The sequence below is a fragment of the Mytilus galloprovincialis genome, chromosome 1 (assembly GCF_965363235.1).
Source record: "Mytilus galloprovincialis chromosome 1, xbMytGall1.hap1.1, whole genome shotgun sequence".
In the NCBI taxonomy this organism is placed as follows: Eukaryota; Metazoa; Mollusca; class Bivalvia; order Mytilida; family Mytilidae; genus Mytilus; species Mytilus galloprovincialis.
The window spans coordinates 70,933,583-70,953,207 of record NC_134838.1 but is presented as its reverse complement, the minus strand read 5'-3'; the positions used below and the strand labels follow the sequence as shown (position 1 = coordinate 70,953,207).

The 19,625-nt window shown below is 31.7% G+C and overlaps 1 protein-coding gene across 3 annotated transcripts in view; it reads right to left on the bottom strand.

Moving 5' to 3' along the window:
* Positions 1-3,516: 3,516 nt before the first annotated feature.
* Positions 3,517-19,625, bottom strand: part of LOC143082895 (origin recognition complex subunit 5-like) — a 32,756-nt gene continuing 16,647 nt past the window's right edge. For all 3 annotated transcript variants that reach the window (XM_076258909.1, XM_076258900.1, XM_076258892.1), the window contains exons 8-15: positions 18,471-18,519; positions 17,420-17,510; positions 16,801-16,859; positions 13,513-13,625; positions 9,889-9,939; positions 6,223-6,333; positions 5,869-5,981; positions 3,517-3,649 (exon numbers count right to left, since the gene is read on the bottom strand). In XM_076258909.1, coding sequence (XP_076115024.1) covers positions 3,604-3,649; positions 5,869-5,981; positions 6,223-6,333; positions 9,889-9,939; positions 13,513-13,625; positions 16,801-16,859; positions 17,420-17,510; positions 18,471-18,519 — 633 coding nt within the window. In that variant the 3' untranslated portion in view covers positions 3,517-3,603. The remainder of the gene's footprint in view (positions 3,650-5,868; positions 5,982-6,222; positions 6,334-9,888; positions 9,940-13,512; positions 13,626-16,800; positions 16,860-17,419; positions 17,511-18,470; positions 18,520-19,625) is intronic.

Sequence of the window (19,625 nt, the reverse complement as noted above, 5' to 3'; positions counted from 1 at the left end):
AAATTATTGATAATCCCTGAACTTATATTAGGGAACTTGTAGAATTATTAAAATGTTCAGTGATTATGTAAAATCACTGGTTATTTTCAGGGAATATATATAATCACTAATGATTTCAGTGATTCTACATAATCCCTAAATATCAGGGATTCTACATAATCCATGATTATACAAATTCACCATAATAGACACATCTTGTCATGCTAATCGTTTTTGCATTTTACATTTCTAATTCAGTTCCCATAGTTTTTGAAACAATGTTTATGCAATGTGAAACAAAGTGAACAAGAATGTGTCCAAAGTACACGAATGCCCCACTCGCACTACCATTTTCCATGTTCAATGGATTGTGAAATTGGATAAAAAATATAATTAGGCATTAAAATTAGAAAGATAATATCATAGGGAACATGTGTACTAAGTTTCAAGTTGATTAAACTTCAACTTCATCAAAAACAACCTTGACCAAAAACTTTAACCTGAAGCAGGACAGACGGACGAACGAACAGACAGACAGACAGACGGATGAACGGACGCACATACCAGAAAACATATTGCCCCTCTACTATCGTAGGTGGGGCATAAAAATAACATTTCAGGGGCAATAAATCCAAAAGAGGTGGACTAATGTTTCTAAAATGTTCAGGATAGATAGAACTTGTTGTGCTGACCATCTTTACTATGTCAGTTTTCTTTCATTGTAATATTTGTTTTAGATATTAGCCAAAACTTAAGCTTGACTCCTATCTTCTATGGCAGTCATATTGGTTGATCAACATGGACAAACCCCATATTATAGTTGACATCCTATAGATGAAGTAGACAAACTTTTCAAATCCAGAGCACTTTCAGAGGGGAAGTCCACGGATGACAGACACAAAATGATTACAAAAACTCACATGGCTCTTTGACCTGGTGAGCCAACAAATAAATGGAAAACATCTACTCCATGTAGGTTCTGAAGAATATTACTATTTTTTTTCATTCACAGTTAGCTCAAGATACAGGTGAATTTCAGGGTTAAAAAAGAAACAAATCTACTTGTACTTTTTTTTCTCTGGTCTAAAAGCTATAAATAGCTTGATAAATGTAGTATAAATCTGGAATTTCAGGGTTAAAAAAGAAACAAATCTACTTGTACTTTTTTTTCTCTGGTCTAAAAGCTATAAATGGCAGCGACTTTTTGAATTGTTTTACCTACCAAAATATTTGATAGCTTTGTCAAGGGCTGTACAGTGACCTATAACTGTTCACATCTTTGACATTTGGTCTATGGATAGTTGTTCCATTAGCTATCATACCCCTTCTCCTAATTACACTTTTCGATTATTTAAAACACAAAAAAATACTTCTAAGAGTACTTAATAGCTTGCGAGTGTTGACTTGTCTCGTTGAGGTATATTAATATCTATTAAGCACACAGCCTGTAAATATTATTGACCATGAAACTACGTCAAGGTATTTGTCATGTAGATCATTAACTATCATACAAAACTTTATTTTACCTATAATAAAATCAACTAGAGGCTCTAAAGAGCCTGTGTCGCTCACCTTGGTCTATGTGAATATTAAAGGAAGAAGATGGATTCATGACAAAATTGTGTTTTGGTGATGGTGATGTGTTTGTACATCTTACTTTACTGAATATTCTTGCTGCTTAAAATTATCTCTATCTATAATGAACTTGACCCATTAGTTTCAGTGGAAAATGTTAGTAAAAATCTACAAATTTTATGAAAATTGTTAAAAATTGACTATAAAGAACAATAACTCCTAAGGGGGTCAATTGACCATTTCGGTCATGTTGACTTATTTGTAAATCTTACTTTGCTGAACATTATTGTTGTTTACAGTTTATCTCTATCAATAATAATATTCAAGATAATGACCAAAAACAGCAAAATTTCCTTAAAACTAACAATTCAGGGTCAGCAACCCAACAACGGGTTGTCCGATTCATCTAAAAATTTCAGAGCAGATAAATGTTGACCTGATAAACAACTTTACCCCATGTCAGATTTGCTCTAAATGCTTTGGGTTTTGAGTTATAAGCCAAAAACTGCATTTTACCCCATGTTCTATTTTTAGCCATGGTGGCCATCTTGGTTGGATGGCCGGGTCACCGGACACATTTTTCAAACTACTAACCCAAAAGATGATTGTGGCCAAGTTTGGATTAATTTGGCCAAGTAGTTTCAGAGGAGAAGATTTTTGTAAAATATTACTAAGATTTACGAAAAATGGTTAAAAATTGACTATAAAGGGCAATAACTCCTAAAGGGGTCAACTGACCATTTCAGTCATGTTGACTTATTTGTAAATCTTACTTTGCTGAACATTATTGCTGTTTATAGTTTATCTCTATCTATAATAATATTCAAGATAATAACCAAAAAGAGCAAAATTTCCTTAAAATTACTAATTCAGGGGCAGCAACCCAACAACGGGTTGTCCGATTCATCTGAAAATTTCAGGGTAGATAGATCTTGAACTGATAAACAATTTTACCCCCATGTCAGATTTGCTCTAAATGCTTTGGGTTTTGAGTTATAAGCCAAAAACTGCATTTTACCCCATGTTCTATTTTTAGCCATGGTGGCCATCTTGGTTTGATGGCCGGGTCACCGGACACATTTTTCAAACTATTAACCCAAAAGATGATTGTGGCCAAGTTTGGATTAATTTGGCCAAGTAGTTTCAGAGGAGAAGATTTTTGTAAAATATTACTAAGATTTACGAAAAATGGTTAAAAATTGACTATAAAGGGCAATAACTCCTAAAGGGGTCAACTGACCATTTCAGTCATGTTGACTTATTTGTAAATCTTACTTTGCTGAACATTATTGATGTTTACTGTTTATCTCTATCTATAATAATATTCAAGATAATAACCAAAAACAGCAAAATTTCCTTAAAATTACTAATTCAGGGGCAGCAACCCAACAACGGGTTATCCGTTTCATCTGAAAATTTCAGGGCAGATAGATCTTCACCTGTTTAACAATTCTACCCCTGTCAGATTTGCTCTAAATGCTTTGGTTTTTGAGTTATAAGCCAAAAACTGCATTTTACCCCTATGTTCTATTTTTAGCCATGGCGGCCATCTTGGATGGTTGGCCAGGTCACCGGACACATTTTTTAAACTAGATACCCCAATGATGATTGTGGCCAAGTTTGGTTTAATTTGGCCCAGTAGTTTCAGAGGAGAAGATTTTTGTAAAAGTTAACGACGACGACAGACGACGGACGACGACGGACGCCGGACACCAAGTGATGAGAAAAGCTCACTTGGCCTTTTAGGCCAGGTGAGCTAACAATACAGTATTGCATGACCAAAATTTTTTTTACTCATTAAAACTTTAAAATTAATAATGCATAAATTTTTAATTTATTTCACAGATTCACAATATGTCTCCATGCATATTCAATATGCAACTGTAATGTTCACTAGTAAAAAAAAAGCTTTTCTTCAAACTCTGCTTTCTCAGAAAACCATCAATTAAATACTGTTTAAATCCTCATAACTGGCAATATCAAGTAATTGATTTGAGTGCATAATAATTCTGCAGATTTGTTCTCACAGTTTCTACTTAACAGACATCTTCATACGAAGTCAAACAAGTACCTCATTACCTCAAAGTTCACTGTCCTGTAAAAGAAATATTTGAAACTACTCAATTTGATAATTTTAATTACTGGCATTTTGATGATAAATCTACATGTAAATATGATATAACAATTTTGTGTGAAAAGCTATATTAAGTATAAATATGTTAGACAAAATTAAAACATAGACATTTAGATATTTTTACATTCCCTTTTCATGAAAAAATATTTTCCTAACTACGAATATTTTTTTATTGAGCTGATCAAATATTCTGTCTAGTAGACACTCTCATAATAATTTAAAGAGAACTGAAAGAAAGAAAAAATGTGCCATCCAAAAGGACAAGAATTAAATATGATAATTTTAAAAATAACACTTCTGAAAAAAATGGTTCCCCATAACAGATTTCTTTTTTAATATTCTTACTTATCCAAGGTTCAGATGAGAGGAAACAATTAATTCAAAACCAACCTTCAAAAATTTGGAAGGGGCTAGCACGGCGTTAACAAATTGATGCAAAAGGACTGGCAAACCGATACACTTCCATTGAATTTGTTAGATGCTGGAATTTTTTTATGTTAACATTGGATATTTTCAAAAGTTTATCTTGGTTTTGTTATCTGAATTCAATGTAACAATTGATTTGCCCATCATAAAACTACTGAATTTTTGTTGTTGCCATATTACTCCTATTAACCTGTCTTGACAAATGTCAGATTCAAATCAGGTTATGACATTGTACATGGTACTGAAGAGGGGGAAATTAATTCCCTAGACTGCAACTTAATTAGGGTAATTAAAGAAACTCATATTTCCTCTTCTAATTGTGTCAAGTATATACTTAATATCTGATGTAATTGGCAATCCTTTTAAGTGTTTAATAAAGTTAAATCATCACGATACACTTCAAACTCAAGAGATATTTCATTAGCTAATCTTAAGACATCAACAAATATTGCAGCCATGTGATGTTTCAAAATGATTTTCAAAGTGGATTATTATTTATTGTGCAAATTGAGTTTTTTTAAATATTCTATAACACATGAAATTAATCAAAGATGGGACGCAAATTATAGAATTCAAATCTACTGTACACATTTTTTTAATCAATCTTTTCCTTATCTATATAATTTCATAATATCATTGAGGTAACTAATATTGAACAATAGAAATTTTATTTAGTGGGACACTAAGGGAACAAAGTAAGCACACTGAACTAATATTTACATGTGAAAAGGGGAAATTATTTTGCAATTCAAAGGTGTTTTTAAGATAATATTTGGTTATTGCTTTCATTACGAAAATAATATTCAAGTATTTCTAAATTTATCATGTTCAACTTTATTAAACAATCTCAATAAAATACAAATCTTTTGTCTAGGTTTAGCAGACAAGAATCTAATAACAGTCAATTCTACTTTCTGTGCTGATAATTATTTAGTCAACCAATTAAATACTGTCTACAAATTTATTTACCAATACCAGGTGTGAATCATGACAACAAAAATCAAGGGTCCCAGAAAAGAAAGGTTTTCCTATTAATAGAAAGAGAAACGTAAATTGTCCGATCTTTGTAAGCAGAACATAGACACATTATCTGTATTTTAATCCGATTGGATTGATAAACATGTCATTTTCATCCAGTTTTAATGATTTCAGGGAGTTCGCTTTTCATTTTCAAAATAATTAACTTTTCAAAACACTAGTTTATATTGATAGGGGATTAATAAAGAAATCAGGAGAGAAAAAAAATGTATAGGTCAATCTGCTTGTTTTCGAGATATTAACCAATGAAATTTTGGCGGGAAAATATTCTCTCTTGACTCTTCATAGCTTTATCATTGACAAGTTAAAGTTCTCATAAACTATTAAAAAAAAAAATTTTATAAGGCTTTTACAGATGGCTTATCATTATAAATATAAAAGATTTATAAAAAGAAAATTGGGGGTCAATAGGCAAATATTTTTAAGGCATTCAAAACCAGAGGATTCCGAAAAATCTGACAAAAAATCCAAAATATGACAAGTGAGCATCCTTAAACAAGGGTTGAAGAACAAATAATTTTTAACAAATAAGAGGTCTGTCGGAAATTAACTGATTACCCCCTTTGACTTATAGTTTTTTTTCTATATATCATGCTTATTATAAATGCAGCAAAAACAACATTATGCAATGATCATAGATGTTTTTCCAAGTCTATATCATGATAAATTTGGAAGAATTTGAAATAAAAGAACACAAAATTAACAAATGAACTTACCTTGAAACAGATTTTATAAAGTCTAAGGAGACAAGACATTTATATTTAGGTGAATCAATCTGGTCGTCACTGGCAACATGTCCTAATAAATTCAAACTTACTAAAGATGATATCTGTAAAAGAAGATCATTTATTCATAATACCATTCAAAATCATACAGCTCATCCTTTATCTAAATGAGAAATATTAATTAAAGAACTTTAAATAAGCAAGATGACATACCCATTAACTATGACCTTGAATTTTGACCTTGTGACATTAAAATCAATAGGGACCATCATCTTATTATATGTGACTAAATATTTAAGTTAGGTTGAAATGGCATATGCAGGAAATAATTAAATTTGTACAAACCTGCATAAATATATTAGCTGTAGGAGCTACTCTGCCTTCTACAACAGCATAAAATATAGCCATCATTCTGTCTAGGGCAAATGGTTTGGGTCCAAGCATATGATTACTGGCCTGAAAAAAATAATATTTAAATTCATTTTGTACAAGAAATGAGCTAATAAATGAACAACAAACCAAGTTATCTAAATTCTTTATAGTAACCATTGTTGAACCTAAGAGGGCAGCTGGTACAAACAAAACTGATGTACTCTTATGTATGGTGCTTTCAGACTTGTTTGACTTGGTCCATTTTAAAAGTGCCAGTTCAGACATAAATTGCCATTCTCAAATCTATCCAGGATAATAACTTCTGACCGACAAAAGTGAAATCAACAGCTAAATGAAATAAAATCTTGTTCTTTTTTTTAATAAAAAATGATTAAAAAAAATTAAATAGGAGCTGTATATTTTTTTTTTTAAATTCTTCAATAAGAAATCTAAATATTTTATTACATTGTGTATTATTTTTTTGAAAATTGAAGACAATTGAAAAAGATGAAAAAAAAAAATAAGTTAAATTTGCCAATGAAAAACATCATATAGTCTGTGTCTTTCTAGCTATTGCTGCTGTCAGAGTAAAAGTGTAAAAAAAAAATTTACATGTAAATTGTTTCATAATTTTGAATAAGCTATTTACTTGTTAATCTTAAAATAAGCTTACGTCAAATTCCATACAATTGTATGAAGTTACTAAAAAGTTGTTTATGTCAAAATATAACTTGAACCCAAGACTGTATCTAAATGTTAACTACAAAATAAATAAGACCTTAACATGTTTAATCAGTTAAATACAGAAAAATTATGAAAATATTGTTTTTTTCTTTTCCTATTTATGTCTTTAGGACATAAAAAATAAGAATGTGTCCATAGTACACGGATGTCCCATCCGCACTATCATTTTCCATGTTCAGTGGACCTTAAAAATGGAGGAAATCTCTAATTTGGCAATAAAATTAGAAAGATCATATCATAAGGAACATGTGTATTAAGTTTCAAGTTGATTGGACTTCAAAGTCATCAAAAACTACCTTGACCAAAAACTTTAACCTGAAGCGGGACAGACGGATGAACAAATGAATGGACCAACGAATGAATGGACGTGCAGTCCAGAAAACATATTGCCCATAAAAGGGACATAAAAACTTCTGTCTAGTTTTTGTTAAATTACATGAAGGCTTGGCAAAGTTATCGATGTCAGGAACTTAAACCTTTCAATGCTTATTAATGTAAAAATTGTAAAATAACCAATCAGTAAAATATGGACATTTTAAAATATTTTCTTAATTTTTCTATGGATAGTGTTTGATCATAAACAATCTTATGTCCAAGATTGATACAATTTCATAAAGGTTTGACAAAGCAATTAATGTTTAAAATAAACTTTAATGATGATGCCACTGACACCAATGCAATTAAGAATCAATATGTCTTCTATGACAAAATATTGCAGGCTCCACAAAAAAACTGACAATGTTTTAGGTCTAAACTGTAAATTTTTGACACTGGTTGTTGATAAGGGAACAAAGACAATTGACATATTCTAATTGCAATTTATCAATTTTACTTTACACTTTTTATCACCTGCTGAAAGTAGTCAGAAAACAATTCACACCTGTAATTAACACCTGAAGTAGTATATTGGTATAAAAAGAGATCAGAAATTGTATCTTCATAAATCATCCAGTTTCCACTGAATTGTAAGTACTAAGTAAAATTTATAGTTGAATTTTAAGGCAAAAAATTCAAGACAAATATCTGGATTTTTTTGTTCCTACAAATTTACCTTTTTCTAAATCAACATTAAGATTCAAAACAAAATAAAAATTCCATATTTTTTGTGTTTTCTTAATGTTCCCCTTTATTCTTAAATCTATTGCATTGGCTGTTTTTTTTTTTTTAATTTGGTTAATTTAAAAAAGAAAAAAATAGTGAATCAACTTTAGGATTCCAAAACATATTATTGGTATATATGTGTTAGTTTAAATAACAGCAATTTCAATATAAGAAAAACTTTTCATATTTTATAAATAGAATTTGTTACTAGAGAAATCTAATATTTCCAATTTTAAATTTGCTTTTAGTTTTACAGTTTGATATTTTTTTTTTTACCTCAAGTATTGATGTGTTTCAATGATATTTTTTTCTACTATTTTACGACTATTATATTTGCTACTAACTTCCAATTTTATCTATATTGTTTTCACACCTTTAAAGATGAAACATTTACTTGACCTTTAAAATAAGTCATTGATTTTCACAAATTTTGGAAACAAAATGTTACATTATCATTGTTTTTGTCAAATTTCTCAGTTTTCTTTTCTTACTTTTAAAAGGTTTTCTAGATAATGATCAAGATAAATTAAGATATTTCTAACAGTTTCTTGAACAAAAGCAAAATACACAGTGACAAAATATCTTGCTTTTCAAAGAAAATATTGACTTGACATTTGGAGATTAATATTCTTTGACACTATCAAGCTCGGAAATTTTTCATTACATTTTTTTTGTTGAAAGCATATGATTATCTCCCTTGTTTAACAACTTTAACCTTTCAATTTTACAGATATTGTCTACCAAGTCAACACAATCTTCATGATGCTGAGGTTTTGTAAGATGGTCATTGTTGTAAGAATTTCAATGACCATTTAACAGTACCCACTATCATGCTTGTAAATCACCAATAACCAGTGTCCAGTCTAAACATCTGAGTACCGTGAAATGAACTGAAAGAAACTGTGAATACCAACAACTGTGCATTTTGTCTGTCACTCCCAATAAAACTGGTTGGTGATGTTTAATTATGCATCTTTTCATTAACTCATGCTTCTAAAACTAATTTTGTAATTATAATAGGAAAATCTTCATTAAAGGGCAATAACTTTAACAAAGGGTCCACTTATAATTTTTGTAATTGAACTTATTTGTACATGTTGTAGATCTTGTGTTGCTAATATTTTTTTTCTGTTGAATGATTCTATCTATCTATTATAGTTTTTAAAATATCAAAAATAGAAATTGGTAAAAATCGTCATAAAAAAAGGTCAATAAGTCTAATAAGGAGCCATCTGATGATTTTGGTCATCTTGACTTATTTGCAGGTCATGTGTTGCAGATCATTTTTGCTTTTAAAGTTTCTTATCCATCTACAAATTTTCGAGATAAAAGGCATAATTTATTTTATGTTATAATTTATCAATTAAGGGCTGTAACTTCTATAAGAAGTTGTCTGATTCAAATGAACAATAGGTAGAGCTCAACATTTTGAAAAATGTTGCCCCCGTTAGATTTTTTTCTATGTAAGTTTTCAAAATAATAGGCAAAACTTGCATTTTACCTTTCAACTATCTTTAGCCATGTCAGCCACTTTGCTGGCAGGCAGGGTCATCTGACACGTTTTTTAAAACTTAATATACCAATGATGATTGAGGCCATGATTGGTTTAATTTGGTCCAGTAGTTCAAGATGACAATAATTTTGTAAAAGTTAACAGACAACATAGGATACGGATGACAAGTGACGAGAAAAGCTCACTTGGACCTTTGGGCCAGGTGAGCTAAAAATTAGGTTCAAATTATTTAACAAGAGATCAGCTGTCAAATGGTTTATTACAAAATTAAGTTTACTTACCCTTTCATGTTTCTTTAGAAGTTTTGACTGCCTACTCGTTTTTCCTCCATGCTGAAATTACAAATATGTAAAACTTAATAATGCTACTACCAATGTTCAGTTTATCTAGGTTAAAGATTTTTTTACATTGGTTCCAAAGCACTTAAAAAGCTAATATGTACTGTTGTGTGTGGAGAGTTGTCTCGTTGTCAATCATACCACATCTTACCAAAGCCTACAGAACAATAGACATTCAGACAGGATTTGAGCTTTGTATTTATTTATTTCCATGCAAAGATTAAGTGTAGATAAGAATCTCATATTAATGTCTTATTCAGGGCTCACACTACCTCAGAATTATAGGGAGAAGTGACTTCTCTTTTTGAAACTGATAGGGAGAAGTGGTGAGATTTGAAAGAGAAGTGCTCATTCGCGCGGTGCGCTGCAATGTTTGGATTTTACAATAGTATAAAGGGCAATATGTAAATAATGTTCTTTTTATATTGTTCAATTCATATCTAAGTAAAAAAAATACAATTAAAGTTACATTTGAAATTAAAAGTTGTTTAAGTTTTACTTAAGTTCTTGTGAAAAACTACCAACTAAATATCTAGCACTAAAAAAAAAAAAAAAAATTTTAAAAATGTAAAGAAATTATTATATATCAATTACAATTTAATTTAAAATTATCTTGTGTATGAAATTCAGTGTTTCTAATAAAAAAATATAAAACAGGGTTCTCACTAGGAATTTTTCATGGTGAGTCCTGGGACTCATCACTTTTAGAAATGGTGAGTCCCAGCAGATTTTGATGAGTCCAGGATGCATGTAATTTTTTGTGTCTCAATATGAAGAAATATGAAGAAATAAAACTAGAACGATGCGTGTTAGATTGATAATTTTTATTATATCTGATAATAAATCATGTTATTGTATCTTGATATTGTTCACTACAACATGTATTACAGGCATTTAAAAGGCACTACAGTACATACACAATAAAGCATTTATTATAAAAGCACTATAGATCATTAATAAAACACAAAGCAGATATATAAAAGCACTACATTTTAGACTAAAGAAGCACTACATAGATAAAACATACAACAGTTAATATGTACATATATTTCACAATAACAGTTACACAATACAATAATTGAAACACTTTTGTTCATTTTGAAAGTCTATCACAATATCTTTATTTTCTTCTGTTTCTTTGGTCAAGGAACTTTGTCAGTGAGGATGATGGGTTGAAGTCATCTAGTGCTGGTCCATCTTGTTGAACTCTCATCAGTTTGGATACTGTCTCTGGTTGGAGTCTTGATCTTAGTTTTGTCTTTATTCTGTTCTGGCAGGAGAAACCTCTTTCACATGCTACACTGGTTACAGGAGAAACAAGTAAAAGTTCATATAGTAAAGCAAAGTCTGGATATTCATCTGAGTAGTTGTTAAGAATTTGAGTGGCCATCTGTTGAAGGGTGAGCGATTTCTGTTGGCGAAGTAGTAGTTTCAGATCTAGGTAGTTGGATGTTGCTCTATCAACATCTATTGGTAGACTGTCCTTGAAGTGGTTTAACATTCGATTTCTTTTTATCTCTGCACCATTCACAGTAGCCTTGGTCACCCTCTGGTAGTGTGAGTTTGCGTAACCATTGGAATTCTGTCTCCCAGATAGACTGCCATTTCCTCTCTTTCTTTGGCTTAGTTGGTGTAGTGACTGACGTAGTTGTTTCTGCAGATCTTTCTATGTCTATCAATTCTTGGTGTAGTGGGTCAGTGACTCTTGGTCTTTTACTTGGTACTGATGATTCAATGTCATCAGGTTTTCTTTTAAAGAAGGACTTTAACTTTGACTGGCTCATTTTGATACTGATATGATTTTGTTGGTCAAGCCAGTATTTATAAGAAATTTCGATTGTATGAACATAGTTCATATTAATTATTATTAATTAATTTTAATTAATATAATCACTGAGTTAATAATCTCTTTGATGTTTGAATCACGATAATTATCATTATATTTAATAAAAGCAAGCAACTATAAAGTGAACTCTGTTCAACATAATGAGCTTGGGTAAATAGTGATTATATTTTAATTATGTTTTATTCGGATTTTCCAAACAATTTTTACCTTTGTTTACGATCGTGATGTTCAACATGCACAATACGAGAAAATTGTTACATCATTCGAAGACAAGTAGAATTATTCTCATCAGTATTTTTTTTTAATCTACACTGTTTTATGACATATTTTATACACCAAGAATCATTAACGAAATATTTTATTATTTGCTTTCAAGTTCACATAAATATTTTACTTTCTATGTTTCAATCGATAAGTACGTGATGTTCAACACGTGGAAGTAGTCAAGCATTTCAAATACTCGTAAAATTACAAAATCGATAAAGTTATAGGTAACTTTATCATATTTATTGATCATTTTGAATAGAATTATGAAATTTTAGTATGAAATACGTTTAATTTTTAAAAAATCGTATCAGTCAACAAAAATATTGTTCCGCGCATATCATAAAAATGTCAACTTCCGGTATAGTTTCCTGTCAAAACAAAGTCGGAATCAAGAATCTTCTATGGAAAACGATGTGTCTGGGACTCGGGGGATAAAACGAGGACGCGTCCCAGGGACTCACGTGTTTCAAAAATGACGCGTCCAGCTTGATTTCCATGCGTCCAGGACGCGTATACGCGTCTTAGCGAGAACCCTGATAAAAGTTATTAAGCTGGGCCATAATATATTGATATTAGTATGATAGTCTCAGAGTTAATCAACTTTAATCAATAGTGTAGTTTGAAACAATCCATAAAAAATATAGGGAATTATATACACCAATCAATTAGATCATGAAGATGTAACCAAAAGTCTCTTTATGCATGTGGAATGCGTAATTTTTCCCTTTGGGATCAATATTCTCCTGTCAGCTGTTCCATCCGTGCGTCTGTAGTAATTATTGTAAAAGTACGGATTTCGGTCATAGCTGCTCCGGTTCAGATCCGTAGTTTAGAAATCGGTCAATGGCGGACGAATGCAAGAAAATTTACAAAAATAAACGATGTTTGACAAGTTATTTGGAAAGGAACATGACGTTTTTAATGCAATAAATGGATTAAAAATTTACTGGAGGCAACTTTTATCACGTTTAAATGAAGTAATAAACTTATTTTGCCGCCGAAATTTAGGTTGATGTACGTTTTCGAGTAACAAGCGCCGGAACTTGCAGAAATGCACGAAGTGATAAAAAGTTGTATTTTTATCAAATAACCTGCTACACACTGCGAAGACAATGCTTCAACCTCTTTTCTAAAGATAATGAATCGTTTATGTCTGAATTTCTTTAATCATCAATAAAAAACTGATGTTTCATCAACTTGGTAAAAATTGAAAATGTCCGATGACGGAAGCAACTGAAAGCGAGTATCGTCATGGACAGGGCGACTTGTTTTCGCTTTTGGGGGTCGTGGAAAGCGAAGTGATGGTCAGGAAGGCGACTTCTTCGCCCAAGTCGCCTGGTAGCGTGAGCCCTGGTCTTATTATCTAATTACCCATGCAAAAATTCTCATATCAATGTTTTATAGACAGATTACTTTGGAAAAGAACTTTTACTTATGTCTTATATACTGATTACCTTTGCAAAGAATCTCTTGTCAGTTTTAGCTGGGTTGTATGATGCTAGATATGCTGCTATCAGTAGAAACTTGGAATAGTATGGTAACTCTACATGGGATCTTGATGACAGACCTGAAGAAAGCAGAAAATATGAAAAAGACTTAAAATGAATTAAACAGGTGACATTAAACCAAAATCTAAATTGTAAATTATGAAACTAGTGTAGAACATTCTATGTAATATATCTATACAGAATATTTATGGGTGTATGCTATATGCATAAGAATCAAATGAAATCAAGACTTGTGATAAGACAAGTCTTTGGATTTCCTTTAATTAGTACAGGAACATTTTATCAATGAAAGTATTGTTTGGTAAAATTTTGATCCATTTTCTGTTGAACAAGAGTGCACACGCTGAAATGTCTCGCCTTCTATACTAATCATTGATATTATGTTGATAGTCCTAAGTATAAAGCTAAGCTTTATTACAACTGTCACATAAACTTAACATTAACCAAGATAACTAAACAAAGACCAATGAACCTTGAAAAAGAGGTCCAGGTCAGATGAACCATGCCAGGCAGACAGGTACAGCTAACAATGCTTCTATACAACATATATAGTTGACACATTACTTATAGTTTAAGAAAAATAGACCAAAACACAAAAACTTAACACTGTGCAATGAACCGTGAAAATGAGGTCATGGTTAAATAAAACCTGCTCGACTGACATAAAGATCATAAAATATTTCCATACACCAAATATAGTTGACCTATGGCATATATAGCATTAGATAAAAAGACCAAAACTCAAAAACTTAACTTTGACCACTGAACCATGAAAATGAGGTCAAGGTCACATGACATCTGCCCGCTAGACATGTACACTTAACAATCATTCCATACAACAAATATAGTAGACCTATTGCATATGGTAAGAGAAAAACAGACCAAAACACAAAAATTTAACTATAACCACTGAACCATGAAAATGAGGTCAAGGTCAGATGACACCTGCCAGTTGGACATGTACACCTTACAGTCCTTCCATACACCGAATATACTAGCCCTATTGCTTATAGTATCTGAGATATGGACTTGACCACCAAAACTTAACCTTGTTCACTGATCCATGAAATGAGGTCGAGGTCAAGTGAAAATTGTCTGACAGACACGAGGACCTTGCAAGGTACGCACATATCAAATATAGTTATCGTATTACTTATAATAAGAGAGAATTCAACATTACAAAAAATTTGAACTTTTTTTTTCAAGTGGTCACTGAACCATGAAAATGAGGTCAAGGACATTGGACATGTGACTGACGGAAACTTCGTAACATGAAGCATCTATATACAAAGTATGAAGCATCCAGGTCTTCCACCTTTTAAAATATAAAGCTTTTAAGAAGTGAGCTAACGCCGCCGCCGTAGCCGCCGCCGCCGCCGGATCACTATCCCTATGTCGAGCTTTCTGCAACAAAAGTTGCAGGCTCGACAAAAATTGTCTTTTATAAAAAAAATTGAGAATGGAAATGGGGAATGTGCCAAAGAGACAGCAACCCGACCATAGAGCAGACAACAGCAGAAGGTCACCAACAGGTCTTCAATGCAACAAGAAACTCTCGCACCCGGAGGCGTCCTTCAGCTGGCCCCTAAACAAATATATACTGGTTCAGTGATAATGAACACCATACTAAACTCCAAATTGTACACAAGAAACTAAAAGTTAAAATAATACAAGACTCACAAAGGCCAGAGGCTCCTGACTTGGGACAGGCGCAAAAATGTGGCGGGGTTAAACATGTTTGTGAGATCTCAACCCTCCCCCTATACCTCTAGCCAATGCAGAAAAGTAAACACATAACAATACATAAATTAAAATTCAGTTCAAGAGAAGTCCGAGTCTGATGTCAGAAGATGTAACCAAAGAAAATAAACAAAATGACAATAATACATATATAACATCAGACTACTTGCAGTTAACTGACATGCCAGCTCCAGACCTCAATTAAACTGATTGAAAAATTATGTCTTCTTCATACGAATATCAGGCACAATCCTCCCCGTGAGGGGTTTAGTATCATACCATCATAACATATATGAGAAGAACATAACCCGTGTCATGCCAACAACTGGTTTATTAATAATAAATGTGTTTAGTTCCGATGCAAAGACCCTATAAGTGAATCAATATTAACGCCAAAATATGCAATCTTTAATGACCTGACAACAGTATCGTAACTATATCCCTTCTTAATAAGTCTATTTAAAGGTTTTGTTAGCTTCTGAGGTGAATACTGACATTTTTGTGCTTTAAAAGAATATTTCCATAAAATATTGGATGGGAAATACCTGAACGTATAAGAAGTCTGCATGTTGAGCTATATTTACGAATGATGTCCTTATACCGATGATAAAATTTAGTAAATGTTTTGACTAGTTTGTGATATTGAAAAACCCTGGTGTAATAATTTTTCAGTAATACATAAATTTCTCTCGTTAAAATCTAAAACATTGTTACATACACGAGCAAATTGTACAAGTTGAGATATGTAAACACCGTAAGATGGTGACAAGGGAACGTCACCATCTAAAAATGGATAATTAACGATAGGAAATGAGAAATCATCTCTTTTATCATAAATTTTAGTATTAAGCTTTCTGTTAATGATATATATATCAAGATCGAGGAAAGGGCAGTGGTCATTGTTAGTATTAGCTTTATTTAAAGTAAGTTCAACAGGATAAATTTCTTTAGTATACATACTGAAGTCATCATTATTGAGAGCTAAAATATCATCCAAATATCTAAAAGTATTATTAAATTTGTGTATCAGATGTTGTTTCGATGGGTCTTTGCTGATTTTTGTCATAAATTGTAACTCATAGCAATACAAAACAGGTCCGCAATAAGTGGTGCACAGTTAGTCCCCATTGGAACTCCGATAACCTGACGATATACAGAATCACCAAAGCGAACAAAAATGTTATCTAGTAAAAATTCAAGTGCTGATATAGTATCAAAGCATGTCCAATTGACATAGTTTTTTTGTTTATTGCTACTAAAAAATGACCTAAAAGAGTTTGAAACCCATTTAAATCTTCTTTTTTTGTAAATTTGAACCCAGAATTGGAAGGAGCTTTTCTGAAAAGGTATAAATATAAATCTTCTATGGCCAACCTTTTACAACACACTGGGCTATAGGAATATTGTTAATAAGAAAATTTTGTTGAGCAATTACTTTCATGCATGCTATGAGAAAATTTCCTTTGTTCCAGACATCTTATCCCTAAGCATTACCTTGTAATGCAGGTGGTTGTCCAGCTTCTATTGACTGCTGCATTTTCTCCCATTGTGAACTATAAAACATACAAGATGTTAGTCAAATACATAACTAGCACTCAAATTAGTACAGACATTTTGGAAAAGATTAGGAATAAATGGACGAATATAGTAGTTAGTGACCCAAAAACTGGATGTCTTTCGGGAGCATGTATTGCTCACCTACAATATTTGCAACAACTATAAATAATCTCATTACAAATGTATCTTCATTCTAAAAAATGTCTTCACAAGAATATCTGCATTTTGACATGCAATTTTTAAAGTAAACACTAACCCAAAGATTAAGATTAAATTGATCAAGTTATTTTAGTTGAAAAGACTTTAAATGACTGCTGTCATCAAATACTTCCTTAACCAACACAGAACTATCCTTCTTAGCAAACTGATAAAAAATAATCTTCTAATTTATTTTTATAGTCAAGAAAACAAAATATTTTTATAATCATGAAAACAATTTTGACCTTAATTTATATGCAGTTCCATGCATTTGAAGTAATTAAATCTTACCAAATTTAAAGACTGACCTATAAAAATTTGTCCTGAGAAGGAAAATGTTCAAAACAATATCACCTACCTTGATACTTCTCTAAGGTAAACAGTCTGCAATGCCTTTTTAAGATGAGGTTCAATATTCTTCCACAATTTTCTTGTATCTTCAGCAGTTGCTGTAAAAAATAAATACTCAATAATCAACTTTCCCTCTACCACAGTTGATTACACACTAAAGAATCTCTTTCCAAATAATTCTAGTCTGAAAACAGGTTCTTCTTTTCTGAACAAAATGAGAAAAAAAAATATAGCAAGATACGTAAAGCTTCCCTTTCCTGTTTCCATGAAATTACCAAAAATAACATAACTGATTATTATCCCTATTTTACCATCCAATTATCTCCCCTAAACTGACAGATTTCGCAAAAATGGTCGGTCCTGTCGGTCCTATCGGTCAAAATGAAGCTCGGACCAGTATATTGAAAGCTAGTGCCGGTCCCAATGACCGATGTAAAAACGGCTGTTGCAGTGCCTTTTTTATCGGTAATTAGTTGTACCGCAACTAATTCCAATATGTGTTTACATCGGTCTTCAGATGTACCTGCTGCTTATTTCCAGTACTGGTTTCCTGTTCTAAACAAACTGAAACCTATGGATACCAAAGTCCCGATCTACACGTGGCCTGCTAAATTTGTTCATGGCAAACAATCGGCAATTGAAATCTTAGATGGAGATAACAAATACTGAGAAAATGATTCAGATAATGAAATGGATAGAGAAAATGACTTTAATTAAGAACAATCAGAAGATCAGAACTGGTCCTTCATTTTTAATTTGTCCGTGGCTGTGAAAAATAAAACTAATAATAATAAAGTTACTTTTGGATAAAATATGTTATTATTCTTATTTTAGGATCAAATTGACAGATTTTTTTAGGACTGGCTAAAATTTTGTAGGACTGACAAATAATCTTGCTTTGTCGGTCCCATGACCGACGGGTCAAACAAAGTTTTCGCGAACTCTGAACTGACTGGTGTATTATATATTATCTCCCTTGTCAAAATCAATATATCTATAGTTCTGTATTAACAAAATCTTTCATTGTTTGTCGAACTATAAACTAAAATAGTACAAACCTTCACCTGTCTTCACTGGCTCTGCATACCTTTGAAAGTTCAACTTTGCCTGAAAAAATTAATATGTGGCAGATTCAAAACAAGAACTTGTCCCCAGTACACGGATGCCCCATCCACACTATCATTTTTTGTGTTCAGTGGACCGTGAAAATGGGATAAAATCTCTAATTTGGCACTAAGTTTGAAGTTGATCTGACTTCAACTTCATCAAAAACTACCTCGACCAAAAACTTTAACGAAAACTTTAACCTGAAACGGGACAGACAGAAGAACAAACAGATGAAAGAACGAACAGATGCCCAAATGGTCTAACGAACAAATGGACACACAGACCAGAAAACATAATGCCCATAAATGGGGCATAATAAATGGGGCATAAAAAAGTTCTCAGATGAAAACTTGACAGAATGATATGCCACTGACCTTTAAACATTTTTTAATATCATTATTAGAATTATTTTGATGAGATATTTGGAATTTTCGTAATGTTAAGGAAACATACATCTTTTATACAAATCATGTCAGCAATGGATGTGATAAGGCCAACATTAAAAATATCTTTGTTTCCCCTTCCCTGACTGAGGTTTTCAGTATATGGGTAGGTAGGTAGGCAAATTATTTTATCTTATTTCTTGATATGATTTTCTAATAAAGTAAGAAACTTCCAGCTATTTTAACTGGCTCTTCAAAATTGAGAAAAAAATTACCCCTTGAAATTGCAGTAATATCTTTACACTTTAAAAACAACTACATGCATTATCAACATTTATCACTGTCAGATAAAGAAAATTTATACTGTCACATTGTATTGGATTCTGACATTAAAATTTGTCAAAAAGTAATTTTGAGTTTCTGTATAAAATATTTTCTGCTTTTTCTATCTTTTCCATATATCTTTTGGTTTTCAATTCTAGTGTTTATATTTCATAACCATAGATGTATTTTGTCACCTGCCTGGATTTTTTTTTTATATATGTAGTTGATCGCCAAAACCCGAAATTACCCTGATCTGCTTCCAAAATCCAAAATCGGACCCAGTATTGTAATTATCTTCACGGCATCCATTGTTTTTCAATGTTGTCAGTCAGATACGATTTTACTCAAATTTACACATTACTTGTTGGCGATTTTCTGTATAAAGCTAATGGTTGAACA